The 18,864-nt window shown below is 35.9% G+C and overlaps 1 protein-coding gene across 1 annotated transcript in view; it reads right to left on the reverse strand.

The window, feature by feature from the left end:
* Nucleotides 1-422: 422 nt before the first annotated feature.
* MEOX2 (mesenchyme homeobox 2) overlaps nt 423-18,864 on the reverse strand; it is a 53,414-nt gene continuing 34,972 nt past the window's right edge. Inside the window, exons 2-3 of the mRNA XM_083884670.1 lie at nt 14,095-14,267; nt 423-1,703 (exon numbers count right to left, since the gene is read on the reverse strand). Of these exons, the coding sequence (XP_083740796.1) occupies nt 1,479-1,703; nt 14,095-14,267 (398 nt within the window). The 3' untranslated portion in view covers nt 423-1,478. The remainder of the gene's footprint in view (nt 1,704-14,094; nt 14,268-18,864) is intronic.

The raw sequence follows: 18,864 nt of genomic DNA on the forward strand, positions 1-18,864 counted from the left end.
GGGAGATGCTTTGAGGTTTTTCTACTAAACAACTTTATTGAACAAAGGCATGATTAATATAAGCATGCATCCCTTCCTTATATTTATTCCCTTTTATCCAATTAAATGAGCTTCAACAAAATAACCCTTTACATTTGCTCTAAATATGGAAAAAATGGTTGAACAGACTTTTGTTGGTTTTGGCTGAAGACATCATCAGCTGCTAGTTAAATTTTTGCTGCTAAAGGAGAGAGTTTCCCAAATGGATCAAGGTAGAAGTTTTATCCAAGATTAAAAGCCCAAATTTGAAAACAGCTTTGTGTTCTTCCCAGAAGTTCCAAAAGACACAAAAAGAGACAGAGCTGCTAAGGCAAAACTCACTTTTAGAGTCCTATGAAATCATTATAGAGAGACCAGAGTTATTTAAAAAGGATTATTTATTAAACATATTTCTTTACAAAGTACAATCAATAGTTTGCATTAAATTTTGGGGTTTGGTATTTGCCTGTATGTACACAAAAGCTTATAATAGAAAATGTGTCTTGATTTTACACATGGGACACAATATAGAGTTACCTTCATATTTTGATTCCTATCAACATAAGCAGTTGATACTAACTTTCAGTTTATCTGCTGTTTTTTCAAACTGAACATGAAGCAACAACATTTCTGCAGAGTGTCAGCACTTATCAATGTACTCAATTATGACAAAGTAGAAATGAATAATCCTTTGGAAAGTTTCCACTGAGCATGAGTGGAACATGACATTTTTGGCAGGTTACTGGACTATCCTTATGATCGTAAAAATCACTTTTTGCAGTTATAAGATAGGAAGAATTGAAGAGCTAGGTAAATTTAATAATACCCTATTAGCAGCAGTTGATAGTAAATGCAACATAAGGTTTGTTTTGTCTGTCATACAAGGATGTGTCCTAGCAGACACTATTGTATTGTTCTCTACTTGAACAAAAGTATCTGCATGTATTGTATGTCTTTGGAGGAACAAAACAAAGATATAGAGACAAAAAGCCATTTATTGTCATGAGTGACTATTGCCATCAGCTAATATGAATGCATTGCTAAAAATTAGTGAAGACAGGAAAATGCTGTAAAGTAAATATATACAGAGTTAAAATACATTTCTTATCCACTAGATAGTGATTTTGTGGCACTGTGGTTTTCAGAATATAACGTCTTTTGGGAGCAATGTAATTTTCAGTGCAAGCTTAAGCAAAAATACCTGCCCGCTGTCATAAGAACGACAAACAAATCTGGAATGTTCAAAGTAAGTTTGTCTTCCACTTCTCCACTCTTGAGGCACCTTTAAGACATGGCACTTACTGTAAACCATCTAAGAATCAAGAAAAGCAGACACAATAAGCCTGAATTTTCCATTTAAAGATCACTGCCAGAGTCACTTGCATAAGTAAACGATGCCTGTGTAAGGCTTGCCAGCAAAGCATCTTTCCTGAGAACGGAGCTGGGACACTCTGTGTGTATCATAAGTGTGCGTGCTCAGAGCTGTGGTCGCTGTCGTGGCTGTCATCGTTGGCTAGAGAGTCCCCCGTGTGCTGGAGCCCGGCAGCGCCGATGCCGGACAGCTCGGAGGGGAGCAGTGTGCCCTTTTTCACGTTCACCAGTTCCTTCTCCCGGGCTGCTGCCCCTTGCTGGCCCCCTTTTACACGCTTCCACTTCATCCGTCTGTTCTGGAACCAAACTTTTACCTTCACAGGAGAAAGACAAAACAGGAAAATAAAGATGGGGTCACTGAAGGTAAAAAATGAACTTTCTACCTGTAGCACAGCACTTGGGGATTGTATTTTTCTAATGTGCCTGTCTGGATGGTAAAGAGCTTAGCAAGCTTTCCCTGAAGATCAGGCAATTCAGTTTTGGATAGGATGTGAACACTGGGTATAATGACTGCAAGGGAGGAAAAGGAGTTACTCTAAGAAGACAGCTGGGATATCTGCTACAGACAGTTCTGTAGGAACATCTCCGAGCCCTTTAGAAAACATTAAAAAGATCATATACTCTTGAAAAATATATTAATGCCATTTGTCAGGGAGACAAACAAAGGCAAAGTGTTTCCCATCAAGGGACTGTGCAAAAGAACATACATACTGAGTAACAGAGAACTCTTCATCAGAGGGTAGTTACTCTGCAAAGCAACTTGCCTGAAAGCTGGCGTTGCTTTCTGCTTTGTTTCTGTAAGCTGGTGATGATTTTCAGGTGCAGCACTTTAAAGGTGCTTTTTTTTTTTTTTTTAACTTGCTGAAGTATCTGAAAGACCGTTTCTTACTGTAAGAGCTTAAGACTTCCCTATTTCACAAATGTATTCAAATTATTCTAGTCAACTGATCCTTTATTCTGCTACATTTAACCACAGACCCTAATCAATTTTTTTAGACAAATAAATACCTCCAAGGTCAGAAGACAAGGAATTTATAAATTTGAGTCAAAATTACCAAATAATTTCAGATAAGAATGAAAAAGAAATTCATAACATGGAAGGCTAAAAATGTATCTGTGTTTAAGTCGCATTAAACCCCAAGATTTTACTCCAGCTGAAACTCATTTCCCCTCCTCCCCATCTCTGTATGGAAATATATGAGGGAAAAGTAAACCTAAATTATTTGCACTGCAAACCACAATGTTTTTCAATAGCCAAAAGAAAAGTAAAGAAAAAAAAAAAAAAAAGATGTGCATAGCAGCCGTCAAATATATTAGACCAGATTAAAGGCTGATTTCAGATCAGCTTGAAGTACTGTCACTGAGAACAGTATGAATAGAATATTGTTCAGTGTGATTCATTTAGAGTTAATGTTGCTGAAAAATCTTGTGTGTATGTGTGCAGCTCTTCAGATGAAGGCTCCACAGAAAAATAAACAATGCCTGCAACATTTAACTTGGAAAAAAAGCAAGGAAGCTTGCAATGCTGATATATCCTCTGCTGTGTTTAGCCGAATGTGTTTCAGAGTTTTAAAAGAATCAGCAAGCAACAGGCACAGCAGGATATATTGTACAACATGAGTAATAGAGCCACAAAAATGCTGTTTTGCTGAATCTGTCTTACACATCCAGGAAACCTCACAGTTTTTAACTTTTACTATTGCTTTGAATTTTACATTAAAATTTTACTATAATTGAACTGATAGATAGCGTCACTATCATTGTAAATGTATATAGGAAGGAAGAGAGGTTATTTTTTAATACCCTATATTCCTGTTAAAGCCAAAGTGAGCTGTTAAGGCAAATCACTTGGGAACAGAGCAAAACGATTCCAGGTTAGTTAAGAGCCTTAAAGGACAGGATATCTTTTCCTCTAGTCAACTCATCAGAGCCAAAAAAATCTTGCTTGTGAAGTGAAATAAGTGTAAGAGAGAAGGTATTTATTACTGGCTGCTGTGATGTTGGAAATTACCATACTCAGGACTGGTATCAGAAGTGTCTGTAGAAACAATGTCTTCAAGAGGGTACAACATTGGCAGCTTTCTGGTAGAAGTGATGTTATTTTGTTTCATTTTTAGGGGTTTTTTTGGGTGTGGTTTTTTTTTTTTTTTTTTTTTTTTTTTTTTTTTTTTTTTTGAACAGTGAACTTTCCCTTGCAAACGGCACTGCTCTGCTTGTGCCAGATAGTACAGTAGATGCAATTGCAATCATAATCTAAACATCAAAAAATAATACACTTGGATTGGACCCATTATCACAGGATATTATCACACTTCTTATGAAATAAGTGCCAAGAGAATTTTCTTTGGTAAGAAGAAAGTACAGGATTGGAGTAATTGTTAAAAGGTCTAGGCAATTCTCTGGATATTTTTATGCCCCTGAACATTCACAGAATAATTCACAGCACTCAAAGCTTAGAACAGAGTAATAATGTATAGAAAATATGGTTTCAAGAAAAATGATGATACATTTGAAGTAAAAGTTTCAGTGCACAGCCTGGACGCAACCTACTTTAACTTACTGGGACAGGAGGCATCCAGGCCTTCTGGATGCAGTCAGTTCGTTTGTGGATACTTGAGAAACTGAAACTAATACTCCTATGACCACTCAGCAGACACTGTCCTGGATAGGACGGGAGTGAGCAGGATGATTACTGCCTGGCTTCTGTTGCAGGTACTAATTTCTGCTCTCTCACAGACAAAACTAATTCTCACATCTGTTGAGCTGACATTTTTTGACTGTTTTCTACTGTAATTTAATAAATTATTCTGGTTTTCATCTTTTTATGACACTACATTTTGGTTCTGCTTGTTATGATTCAGGCCACTTCACGTAGCAGAGTTGAGAGCAGTCTGTCTCCTTGAGCATTAAACCCAAAAGATTGATCCCAGCTTCCAGGTAATGAGTAGCTGAATTCAGGCTGGGGTGAGTACTTCTTCACTCAGATCACCAATCTTCAGATCAGCTTATAAGGTCATGCCACAAAGTGCCTCCACCAGGGATTAGTAGAGGTCAGAATCTGCATATTAGTTGGTCTAAATCAGTTAAGGGATGATGACTTCCCTTTTCAAGAATAAACACAAGATACATTTGCACATTCCTCCAAGGATCCAGCATGCAATGCTATGTCTGCATGTAACTCACTGTCACATGGCACTTGGGGGAAGTTGGGCTGAAACGACTCCAGCTACCTTTGCCTGCACTCTCTTGAGTGAAGAAGGGAGAGAGTAAACCTGACAATCTCGTAGGAGGAAATATACTTCTGACAGACATATAGCATTTGCATAAAGAGAAAATTATAACAATGTTAAAAAAAGAAAAAAAGGGCTTTTTTAATTAATTTTTTTTTAGTTTATTAATTTAAATAAACTGCATCTGATTTACTTATAGAATGTAAAATAAGTGATTGCCTTTTTGGTATGTCAAAGATTATTCTCAAAAGCTAGAAATCATTTATAGTGAAGTTTATCATTGAAAAAATACTATGAGTTTATTTTGATGCCATTTGCTGTGTTAATGTACTGCAGGGCTCTTATAACATTATATTATATATATACAAAAGATTTTAAAATATATATTTCTTTATGCCTTCCATTAATGAAGTCCACTTTTGAGACAATCCAAAATAGACTAATGTCAATGTGAGGTTTTTTTCATGCAGCTCAATAGATTCTAAATGAAGACTTTAATGCTCATGTGCTAATAATATGAGACAGGTACTTCACTTGTTATTTCCTCTAGAGATCAAATTTAGATATTGGAATTCTGAGCTTGCTTTGGAGCTGAAGAGTCAGTTATAGAGGGTATAATTGTTACTGATATGTGATCCATTGATATTTTAGTAATGGAAAGGAAGTGAAGCAAACTTTGTGTGAAGTAATTCAGAGCACTAGTTTATCTTGGTCCATGGAAAAACATTCTTTTTAAACACACAGCTCATTTAAATATCTCAGGTCTTGCATAAACATGGATCAAAGCAAAACATCCTGAGAAGATTAAAGAAGAGAGGTCAAAGAAGTAAGATAGAAAATAAAAGAAGTAGAATAGAATAGAATAGAATAGAATAGAATAGAATAGGAAAGATCAAGAGTGACAGAGAGTGACTGAATGAATGAAAAATAAAGAAAAATTAAAATAAAAATAAAGAAGAAAAAATATCCTTACTGAAGTGAACTTGAAAAATTTTTGAAATTTCCTCCAATGAAAGAACTAGTGGTCACATTTATGATTTTTGCAAAAAGTTATATCCTTTAAAGAATCTTAGAGATCTATCACGACAAACTTAATAAGATTTTACAAAGCTTTTAATGTTATTTTTCAAGGCTAAATTAGCTCCAACAGGGTCTCAGTGTGTTCACCACCTCTCAGAATCAGGTCCTGATTGCCTACTGTTTATTCAAATGCACTCCCTCTTCTCTATCCTTAGACTAGCACAACTTGACTGTATAGAACAAGCAGATGTATGTGCAGAAAACAAAGGAAGTGGCAGGAAATGAGCTATATTAAAGATGATGGTAGCATTAACAGCTGTTTCTAAATGAGCCAGTCTATTGAGCACATCTGCTTACTGGCACGAAAGCCCTGTTTCTTTTCCCTTAGTCAACAAGTTGTTTAGCATCTGCATCTCCACATCTGATGATTGGACCATTACTTAAGATACGAGTAAATTATTTCTCGTCGTGTATCTCCTGATGGACAAGATAAATGTTTTTGCTGTGACCAATTTATTTTAAGGTCTGCTCTGTAGGAATCATAGGAGGGGAGTCAAAACAAGGAGGTTGACATTATTAGTATCTACATTACCAAAATATATGTTACATACTTATGATACAGAGGTCCTTAGTAGTCTTAAGGGCCAAATGATGTGCTGTGTTCCATGTGTATCTTTAATATAATTTCCTGATGTGGACATCAACAAATCCTTTTGATTAAAAATGTAAATATTTCCCAAACTTCTGGTTTAATGCTCCTCCTTCAGCAGAACCTTTCAGTCATGTTAATTTTAAGAACAGTTGACTGATAAATTAATGACTGAATTCAAACTACCTTAGTTGCATTATCTGCTCCCTTTATTCTTTTAAGAAAAAATACTTTCTCTTTGTAAAAGCTGTTTTCTGAAAATGAAAAATTCTTTCCTAAAATCAGGTTTTCTGTTCCAGGTTTTAGTGGCATGAGTCCCAAACAAAGATTAAAATTTGAGGCCTGATATCTAGAGAGCCTTAAAAAATTAGAAACAAAGAATGCTGTGCCAGTTGTAACTGTTCTTTTGCTTTAAGGGATCCATATTTCTAAGCAACAGTCTTTGCAGTCAGTATCCTAAATTCCAGGTTTTAATATACCTAAATGATATGGCATGAAGAACAAAGCATCAAGCCTTTAAAGCATTCTGTCTCGGTCAGCCACTGTCCATTTTATTTTGCTCTTACTATTATTAAATCTTTCAACTTACTTTCCTTTAATGCAGACAAACAAATAAAAAAAATAACCCTGAGTTTTTGAAATTAGAAAAAAAAAAGAGGTTTACTTCTAAACTTTCTTTGGCCTTGAAAACATTCTTGTTATTTTTAGATAGTACATTTATGCTGCCAAGTTTTAAGGATAGTCTAACTCCTGAACTTTATGCAAATCCCTGGTGTTGCACAGCTGAAGCTTACCTTTTTTGCATATATGGAGATAGTATTTTCATGATAGTTAATTCAGAAACTTGTAGAAGTAAATAAAAATCTACAACCTACGAAAAAATGGAAGTGTTCATAGAATATGACTTGAATGAATTCCATTTTCTATTCCAAAGAAATTATCATAAAAACCTCACATATTTTTTAGATATTAAAACTAGTTTAAATGAATCTTAGTATTAAATCTCTTCTTAGTTGTTATAAAATATTTCCAAAATCCATCACTTGAAGAAAATTGACTTTTCTTTCAAAATTAATGAGTGGTACCAGATCCTTGTGATTAAAATTATTTAAGTCACCTGCTCACTTATTTAAAATGAACTGCTTCGTCTTATATTACAGAACTTTGCACTGAATGTGTACAAGTACTTTGCAGCAGCTGTTGAGAAAAAGGGGAGTTTTTGGCAGGTGCACAAAGGACAGCTGGAGCTTTTGGCACCCAGGAAGGTGTAGGAGTGAGTTCTGGTTTATCATTACATAAAAGTCAGTTGAGATTTTGGTACTGCTTAGGTGATACATTCTCCTTTCTACCACCCACGTTTGAACAGGGATGGAATAGACATTATATTTCAGAGGACAGCAGTGATTGCAGTACTTCATTCCAGTTTCAGAGATCTTTGGGTGCACTCAGTTTACCTCCCTCTACTCCATCCAAAGAACAGTTGCCTTTTCCACCAATGGTCTTCAAAATTGATTTCATGGTCAAACAGCTAAACCTTCTGAATCAAAACCTCTCTAAAGCAGATTTCACAGTTAACATATCTTAAGCAGAAAGACATACAGTATTTCAGGTACCTTCCTCATATTAACTTGTTTTACATGATCTAAGGACGTATTTTTTTGTAAAATTAGTCTTTCCTTTTTTTTTGGTTAAAGACAAAGAAAGGCAATCTGTGGGGTTACTATTAAAACTCCCTCTACCTTATTCTCCTGTAATACATCTTTCTAGAGCCTACTTTCACCCATTTCTTTATACACGTATAGTACCTAAAGGGGGCTTACAAGGATGGAGAGGGACTTTTGATAAGGGCATATAGTGATAGGACAATGAGGTATGGTTTTAAGATGAAGGAGGGTAGGCTGAGATTAGATATTAAGAAGAAATTCTCTACTGTGAGAGTGAGGTTGCCTAGAGAGGTTGTGAACTCTCCAACACTGCAAGTGTCCAAGACTGGAATGGATGAGGATCTGAGCAACTTGGTCTAGTGAAATGTTCCTTGCCCATGGTAGGGCAGTTGGAACTAGGTGATCTTTAAGGTACTCTAAACCAAACAATTCCATGATTCTATGACTGTGTGATTACAAATCTATAAAATAAACAAATGGTGGAAAACTAATTTGTAGGAAAGATGATTTTTAGCTAAACTTTCCTCTTTTTTGTGTCTTCATTTCTCCATGAATTACTCACATATAGAGCATTTTACTTATGGTTAAAAAAAATTGTAATGTGTATCACTTTGCATCCATTTTGCACAGATCAACATTTCTCAATGGCCTGCATAAAAAATATCTCCTTTATTCTACATGTTCATTTTTAACTCTCCAAAATCATTGGTTCTCCACTGATTTCTTCTATTTTTTAAAGTGACTACAAATGACAAATTTAGCACTCTTGCTAAACAGGTGACAGAAGCCACAGCTTTCTCAACTTGAGTCTAAGAAATAGAAGGGGCAGGTAATGGCAGTGCCTCACACACTTTGTAAAAGCAGCTGTATGAGCTGCTAATATTCCTGTCTGTATCACATATGCTTCTTGGCACAGGCAGAGGTTTCTCCCCATCCAGTACCTCATGGGGTTTCTCTGCAGGAGTAGGGTCGATTCACAGCTAACAGCTTGAAGTTCTTGGATCTTTGCATATGAATTGCTTGTTTGAATTCAATCAATACTGCAAATTAAATATGCTGATTGAATTTTTGCCTTGTGATTTTTTAAAAATAATTATTATACACATCTAAATTATGCACAATTTTTAACTTATTATGCATCATTTATAAGTTTTCTAGCTGCATTCTTTCCTGAGAACGAACAGAGGTAGCACAGTAAGTCTTACTGCAGGTATTTATATTGCTCAAGGCAAGTATCAAAGTTTTGTTTTATTTTATTAAGAGTGTTACTTTAAATAAACAAAAAATCTAAAGGATTTCAAACCACACAAACTCATTATTATAGTGTGGATAGAGTGTGCTTAACAAATGGAAGTGAGGAATGAGCAGCTGCTTTTCAGAGATGTGACAACATGACAGACAGATATAGTCAAGTCTGTCCTATCAATACTGTTTGATTTTGTTTGATTTTTGTTTGAAACTATTCACCATCTAACCTCAGAAAACTAGCTTCCTAAAGTAGAAAACTAGTTATGCCATGTAATGCATGAAGACACATTTATACTCCCAGAGTCTGTGCAGAACAAACACATGCTGGCGGAATATTGAACTCCTTGTTTTCTCGCCTGGGTGACCAAGTGAAACCACCCTTACCTTACCAGTGAGGTCTGAAAAATGCAGTGATTAGCCTCCCCAGACCTTTGTAATGCTGAGATGGATTTTAATCAAATAACTTGTGATGAAGTTTTGAGATAACTAGGTCTGGAGCAAAATTTTTCTAATGGTAAACTTCATGTAGCATCTGCGTGGTCTTAACAATGGAGTGCTACAGTGTGGGTTATGGTACTATACCAAAGTATAATTTAAATAATAGTGTTTCCATTTCTGGCAGAAAAAGGCATCACAAAGCTTCCTTCTTTGTGACTCATTCCATGAAGGTACCATATGCATGGAAGTCAAACACTTGATACAAAAGCATTCTTCACTTGGACAAAATTTTGTCCTTAGCCTATGCAAAATCAGTGGCTTTAGGCTTTTTATAAAGATTGGTAGCTTCTAGGCAGATATTGGAAATTAAAGTTGAGAAGAACTAAACGTCTTGTTCCATCAGCAGAATTTAATCTGACTAGGTGGGATTTTCCGTTTATGTTGGCAAACTGAAGCATTACGTATTTGGACTGTTTATTCCTGTAACCTTAGCTAGCCTGAAGAACTGCAACATTACTCTTTTGATTACCTCCATGCAAAAAGATCTTGCGAGATGGAAAGATCTCCTACTCTTTCTATATTTGGCAGGATCAACTCCATAAAAATGTCCATTTTGCCACTCCTCTGATACCCCACTGCAGCTGCTTCCTCCCCTCATCCCGCAGTGAGATATTAAAAAGTCTGCATGGAACCTTCTCCAAGTTTATCTGGAGGTACAAAAAAGCCAAGAATGCGCTTGTCAAGGTTACAAATATCTAGGGAGCTCAGATAGTTTTTAGTCTAACTAGCTCTTCAAATTATAATAGAGGGCTGCCAGCTGAAAATTATTAAGTGCTGCCTGATCTGGGATTGTGAGTGCACTCCATAGGAGAGGGAGCAAGAATTACATGTACCTATATTTCTGGAATACTTACAATGCCATAATAGAGCCATCCTACCACCAGATGTGCTTATAATGCTCTCAAAGTGCACTCTTAATATCTAGGCAATTGAGGCACTTATTTCATTTCATCCTCCTGTCCTGTAACTCAGGTTTCGTTTTTAGGGAGTGAGAGGATTACTTCCTTCTCTTGAGCCATATGTTGTTAGGGATTTTTTTCATTATTATTTTTTGTGAAATGGCCTTCCATGAGTCATTTATGTTTGAACTGATCTTGTAAATTATTTCAAAATTCAAATGAAGCCTTACTTTGATGACTGCAGAAAGCTTTAATACCCTTATATAGCTTTTTAAATATGGTTAGACATGTGTTTTTTTCTACAGCTTGCTTAAATGCCAGAAAGGTAATTATGAAGTGTTAGCTGGTCAGTGCCTCTTTTAATCTGTGGTGTATGGTAGAAATTATCACTATAGTCAAGAGGAAGATAGAGATTTTTTTTTAAGATAATAGGCTCCATGATTTATCTCACATCTTGGGAAATAACTGAAAGTTCTAGCTTTAGGATGATCCAACAATACTCTCCCCAGATTATTTTGTTGTTCTTCTGTCTCTGAATAATACACTTGTCATTTTAAAAAAAATAAATAATGGTAAACAAATAATTCCATCAGGGGTTAGGTCTGGTCTCAAACCTATTTTCCAAGCAGATATATTAGTTCACCCAAAAGCCACCACTTCTTTTTTTGCCATTGTACTATCTCAAGCAAGTTTCAATTCTCTGTATGCAAATTCAGGAGACATCATGAAATCTCCCAACACTAAGAGGTCTACAGCATGTGATGAGACCAAGGCTATCACTTGTGTGTTCACTTATTTCAAACAAAGGAACTATCAACTATTGCAATTCCTGCAATGCAGCTTTGAGGAAAAATACTAAAGAAAAACGGTTCTGCAAGCAGCAATTTTCTAAAAATGCCACCTCACAGGAAAGGTTGGGGGAGGGGGCGGGGCATGGCAGATAATTCCATCAATGTATTTTAGATTTTTTTGCACCTGTTTAAGGTAGGTATCAAATATGATCTCCCCTGTAGGGACAGCTAGTTTAAAAAAAAAAAGTAATAACACTAGTAAGAATGAAAATAAGTGCTGTTATCCCACTCAAGAGTAATAATTAATTTTGGTAATGATAGAAAGACAGAAAGAAGGAGAGTTCCCTCTCTTAACAGGAGAGAAAAGAAATGTTAATGTCACACCACGCTCACCCTGAAGTACATTTTTAAGTCACTGGAGGAATACTGGTGTAAAACAAGTATGCAAGAAGAGCCAAGTCTTTTGATTTATGGCATTCATCTTCTGAAGTCTGCCATAAACCATGGAAACCCATGCCCAGATCCATGGTATTTACACCATTTTTCTATCAAAGCAATATATTTGGGTTAAAAGAGACATTTTTACTTTACAGCATTATTTGGCTTAGTATGATTCAGAAAGTGAAGAATACATCCAGAATTTCCCCTCAGTTTTCTTTTTTTGATTAACAATACATGTTTTATGTAGTTTTTTTGTTTCTTCTCCTTTTCTCAGACCATTTTACTATGGGAAGATACAGAACTGGATTCTATCAAACTAAAAGTCTTAATGCTTTCCTTTTCTAAGGTGGTGTTAAACAGGAAGGGAGGAAGGAAGACAGGAATACAAGAAGGCAGGAAGGAAGGGAGTTATCTCTGGGATCTCAGTTGTCACTCTGTGATAATCTGGGGAAGCAGAGAAGGATTAGATTACATAATTAAATAGACTAATGACAATTCTATAAAAATTATCACAATAATCAGCAGAATGCTTAAAACTGATGCTTTGTGACAGCTGGAAAACAGCAAGTACTGCCATGACTTAAATAAATTCTCTTTGCTTATGTAGCTGGGCTGTCTTTTCTCCTCCAGAATCAATATTTAATATTTATCTGTCCCTTTTCAGTATGCTAAATGCTTTTAGATTAACTATTTTTTTCGGGATAGTGAACTCTCTCGTCATTTATTTGTACTACTCAACATGATCTTTGATTAAAAGAATATAGGGAGAGAACACCTAATTCTAGGCCAAATTCACCATTATTAAATATAGGGATCTATTCAGCGGTCAAATTAATGTCAAATTGTCCAGCAGATATCTTTTAAAATTTATTTATCATTGTTCAGTTTCATGCTGACTGTATCTTCGTCACCAAGACAAGAACTTATTCCTTCTCCCCTTAGCTGTCAAAATCAGGTGTGAATCTAAATGGAATAGGCAGTGCAAATGAAAAAAGCAAAATTTTATCTGTTGTTTGATACAAAATTATGTGCTTCACAAATGTAACTACCTTACTTAAGTAACTGAAAATTACCCCAGTGAAACCTGGTAATGTGGCCAAATCAAACAAGAAATTGCTCTGTTTTTCTTGAAAAGCTCAAAGGCACAGCCATTCTCTAGAAACTTTCAAGGCAAAAAGCTGTTGCATTTGCTTTTGTGAGTAAATGTTCATTTTTTTTAGAAAAGGCTGGATTTTTGCTGGATTTGATATATGTACCTATAGCAGGTGTTAATGAAACTCAAGGAAATTCTAAATCTTATATGCAGACTTCACAAATCATGCTATTTTGTTACCTAGTTTTGACTATGTCATCATCTTCCTGATTGTATCTAAAGCAATCCCTCAATCTCATACCGATTCCTGAAAAAATGACTATCAGTGGGTTAAAAACTTTCCATTTTAATATTAAAACTGCAGGAAATATTTCATCAAATTTTGTGTACTTGAGGCCAGTATTCTAAACTTTACTATAACACATTTCAAAATGTGTACATTGATGCAATTAGTATTTGAAATGTGATTTCACTACCTATTTAGTGTATAGAGATGAGATCCTGAAATATTTTAATACATGTGTAACATGGATATTTCCATTAGAAATCAATGTGACAACATGCATGATGAAACTTAAGCACATGCAGAAGTGTTTCCTAGACCAGGGTTTGGTGAGCAGGAAACCAATAACAGTGATGAGAAATTCCATCATCTCTGCTTTCACAGAGCAGGGTAAGATAAAGGGGTTTAAAATGCCTGTATCCCAGTTTTGCTGGCGTTCCCATTTTTGCTGCCATCTGGAAACAGGATGTTCAGAAACTCTGCATTAATGGCCACTGCATATACTTAATAGACAATCAAGATGCTCGTATTTGTTGCAAGCAGGCAAACCAACTACTTGTGCACACCGTGTTTGGGACCTACCCCCTCGTCAATGACACCAGTGTAGAGAGATTAGAAAAGACATGCACCCATCTAACAGATCTATTAGTCATGCTTTTATCTTCCATCTTTGCCTAATAGATGAAATTGATCTGTAAGTGGTACATATAAAAGTATAAATTACTTTCATAGCAGAGAGATAATAAATGTATATAATTTTGCTTAAAACATTCAATTTGATATATCAACACAAATATTTGTATTATAAACAGAAGCTTTACTGGGATGAACTACTAATCACTGGTGTGTATTGGGCAGGCATTTAAAGTCTATTATTTTTCATCAGTACCTGTCTTTCAGTGAGGTCAAGGTTTACTGCTATCTCATATCGTCTCAGCCTGGTCAAATAGTTATGATGAGCAAATTCTGCTTCTAGCTCTCTGATTTGCTCCTTGGTGAAAGCCGTCCTTTCCTTCCTGGGTTTACTGTTGACCTCTGTCTTGTAGTTTCCTTCTTGGGAATCTGAAAAAAAAAAAAGTAAAAATGGATGTAATTACAAGTGTACAGCTAAATAGAAAACAAGTCCAAAGTCCAAAGGTTGAAGTTAGCCCATAAGCTAAAGTTACATTCTTCAAACTTTCTTCTCTCTGAAACACACCCTTGTGTTGGGGAAGATGATCCCACACCCTTGCTTTCATTCCTATGGATCATTCACTGTAAATCAGGAAAGCAAAAGTAATTCTGGCAGACTTGAGCTGCTGCTTCCATTCACAAACATCAAACTTTAGCTTAAAACCTTGCTGTGTTTCATTTTCCAACAATTCTCTGAAGAATTTCTGCAAAGCTTCAATTCCTTCCCACTGTTGGCAACTCTCAGTGCATCCAACCAGTACAGGATATGTATCATTTGATTACTGTACAATGAGTAATACCTCAAGAATCTTTCTCTCCTATCATTTCACTAATACCTTAATCCAAAGCTGTTTTACAGCACACACTTTAAGGTTTAGTCCAGTTACACTTTCAGGGAAAGCTAACAGACAAAGCATAGGAAATTGAACACATGTCAAAAAGAAGTTGGTGAGCATGTCCCATGGGATCTTCTACTCATGCTATGGTGCAGGTAGGAACGTTTTGGCACAACTGGTATCAGTATAGGAAATTTGCTACCACTGAAGCTCATAACCTAAGAAACACTTCGTCACAATCAGAGGAGCTTTGCTGAAAGTTTCATTATCACCCCCATAATTCCTTTTACTATCAGAAACAGGTATATTTGGTCCTGACCCAAACTCCTGAACTCAGTTGCTCAGTGACAGTCATTCTACTGCTGTCAGTGAAGTAAGTTTAAATAAATGAATGTTCAAACTATAAGAAGAAAAAAAAAAGAGAGAGAGAGAGAGAGAAAGTGGAAAGGAAAAAGAAGAAGAAGAAGGAAAAAAAAAAGACTAGACATTTGTAAGTTTGGGTATGATACAACACCTATAAATCCAAAATTAGCAGTATTGTATGATCACTATGAGTATCATTAGTCAAATTCTGGCCTCACAAACCATCTTAAAAATGTCACAGATTAATTCACACTTCAGCTGCTGATTTAAAATAGAAACATGCATCAACATCCAAATGAACTGGCTCACAAAAAATCACTCCCTGGGACTCTGTGTCAGATGAATCATCAGCATGTCTGAGCCTGTCCAACTGGCCAGTGAGTCTGGTTTCAAATCTACATTTTATAAAGGTATAAGAATGTTTTCACTTTTTGTCAGTCACTCTGTTACTTGGAAGGAAACTTTGGGATTTTTTTTTTTTATGAGAACCGTTAATGCTTGACTTATTGCTATAGTCATTAATTTAAAATGTTTTAAAGCTAATGGCTGCATATCACCAAACCTCTACTTTTGCTGACATGACACACAGAACTTTGCTTCAAATGTGAAGTGTAGTGTTGGCTACACTCACACTAGTGATGGAGGGCATCCACCAAGGTTGTTGAGTGGATCTGGGAGTTGTTCAGCCACAAGTAGAGTAGGGATTTCCTAGGGTAGGACCACATTAGATGGCAGGCCCATTTACAATAATGTGGGGCCAAGGACCTTTTCCAAACTCAACACAGAAAACATGATATTTCAAAACCACCTTACACCTAGAAATTCACATTTCTTCCTTTATACTACTAGGCAAACTAGAGTCACTGTAACATCTCTCCAAGGTTTTTCTGTTTCAGGAATATGTGCATTGATCTTTTTCCTTTAAATTTCCTTGTCTGCCATCACATTATAACATCCAAAAACTAGTAGATCACCTTAATTTAAGTATCTCCTATATCTGCATTCCATTGAATCACTCAAGAGAGATAACTAAATCACTATTTTTGCCATTTTGGCTTACCATTCTTATACTGCCAGATGTGTTTCATACAGGTTTGAAAACAGATCAGTGTTCATGGTCATTATTTGCACCATGACGCAGAAAAGAATTTCTTGCAAGTAGTTTCTAAAGTCCTCTTGTAACTGTCCTGGTCATCCTGTGCCTGCATGAGGCTGTGAGCCAAGAAGTCTTCCCATGTCAATGCTTGCTGTAAGAAAGATCCATGTCTCACTGCTTTCCAGACTAGAGGTTGAGCCCTTAAATCAATTTACCTACATAGGACACTGATACCATATTGAAAATTAAATACTAGAAATGAAGACATAAGTCTGGATACACAACAGAAAGAGGGGTCAAGGCTATAAAACCTTGGTAGCTACTACTATTGTGACTATTTGAAGGGATAAACTTCAAGAGTACTCATCCAAACATCTCTCAGGAAGATACTGATCTCTGTAAGTGACTGAGACTTTTAAGATGAACAATTTTTGCAAGCAGATGGTTCCATGGGAAACAGTTTTCCTGTACAGCAGCAAATGGTTTTTCATAACATTCAGAGCCAATAGTTCTTAGGATACTGGGGGAAGGGGAGGAATACTGGGATAAGAAAAGGGAAATACAGCTACATGAGTAGAATATGTCCATCATATTTGCCAACAGAGAGGATTCAGAACTGATATCAATGTTAGCCCACACAGATCCTGTGCAAATATAAATATTCTTGGACTATTAGTTAGACATTCCTTCCATTGCTGGATACTACCTTTCATTCAGTGCTGGATTCTAAATGCTTGACAGCCACAGTTTTTTCAACAGTAAGATTCCACCAGCAGACAGTGGAAAAGTTGCAGGGTTGGTTGTTTTTTTTTTTTTTTTTTTTTTTTTTTTTTTTTTTTTTTTTTTTTTGTTTGGTTTTTTTTTTTTTAGAATATCATTGATTGTATTTGTAATAGCTGAAATACACTAAAAAACATGTGGTATATTCAAACACTGCTGAAAGCAGAAATTGGAGAGGTATACAGAAACCTGGGACAGGCACAGAAATCTCACTCCCTCTCAACACTGATGTTAATGCAACAGAGCAACTGGAATCCCAGGAAATCTGTTTCAACAAAAATATGGCCAGCAAGACAGTGGTATTTTGCTTAATGCATTTGAGATATTGAAAAAATATCTAAAAAGAGACTTAAATGGATACTAGTTAGGTGATCATGAGTCTCTTGCTATCATCTGACCTGCTCACTGCAGTGTTGCTGTGGTTCATGTGTAGGTTGCCTTTTATGTCCTATTCATGTCGTACTGCTAGGAATTTTACTTTTAAAATTTGGGGTTGCTTTAATTTCCAAGGAGTAAGAATCTAGGTTTCCTAATTGGTTATTGTTTTTTTTAACAATCTCTGTAAAGCCAGGACTGGGAACTCCCATCTCTTTCTGACCCTCAGGACTCTGTTCATATCACCTGACTAGCTTCTCTTTGGTGGAAAATGGGTGGGAGACTTGGAAGAGATTCTTGGCAGAATTCACATCAGCCTACATCTGTTTTGCAGCTGTTGCAACTAAGGCAAGAAAAAGGTCCCAAGAACCTTAGTTTTCTTCTACTGGCTACATCTTATGCCAAGTGGTAGGTGTAGAGGCAGAGAACAAAGCCTAGAGGGAACTCAGTTAGACTACTTGCCTCTCAAAAGGCACACATAAAATACATACAGATGGTACAAACCACTTGATGAAAAATACAGTAATCTATATTGTCTGTCTTCCACCTTCTGCCAGACAAATTCTGGCACACTTTCAGAAGATGTAGCCTACATGCAGGTATTTGTACCTTATCAGTCTCTCTTTTGGAAACCTTTGTTCTTTGCATGTCAAGTAATGTAGGCAGTTAAACACTGCTTTGAGGGATGCAGGTCATGCTTTTTCTTAGAAATGTTTTTATCACTTTTCAAAAACTCCAGGCAGCATCTTTTATATCTCCTGTTAGACAAAAATGCTTGTTGGTAACTGATGTAAAAAGGTTCCATTTGGAAAGACATTCAGAGTTATAAATGGCTGTTCCACAAATCTTTGAAGACTTAGACTTTTGCCAAGTTTAATAACAGCTCAAGATTTATTAAAAAAAAAAAATCCTAATCACACTATTCCCTACCCTCAAAATTTACTTCTGCTTTACTTTAAGGAAAGGTTTGTTCTTAATCCCAACATTTGTATTATCCCACATGGAAAGAGACTGGTGGGGATATATATAGTACATAGATTTGCTAGTAACCAGGTAGGGTCAGAATCAAAGGTAAAATGTATAAGAAGCATCTAATTTTTTCTTGGATGAGTTCAACAGCTGAGATACCTTCATTTTTTTAGACAGAAATTAACATACAGTTAATACCAGTAATGTAAATACCCAGACAAAAATTTTCAAAAATCAATCAGATTGCTTGTGTTCTATTGGTAGAAGGTTTTCAGATCCTGACATCCATACTAGGAGTGAGTAGTGGCAATAACCACTGATGATTTGTGACAAAAAGGAGGTAAGATTTTCACCTTTATTGTTCAGTATTCAGGTTTTCAACTTTCACTAACAGTTTCCAATGCTTACCCTTGAAAAGCCCCTAGGATCACCAAAATATTTCTAAATCTATTTCACTATTAATTTATAATGATTTTGGATAAATTAAATGTCCTTAATTGCATATCTTCCTATAAATGATGATCAAGTGTTTGCAGAAAACAATTACTACACAGGTATCTACTTGAAA

The sequence above is a fragment of the Zosterops lateralis genome (assembly GCF_965231275.1).
Source record: "Zosterops lateralis genome assembly, chromosome: 1".
Lineage (NCBI taxonomy): Eukaryota > Metazoa > Chordata > Aves > Passeriformes > Zosteropidae > Zosterops > Zosterops lateralis.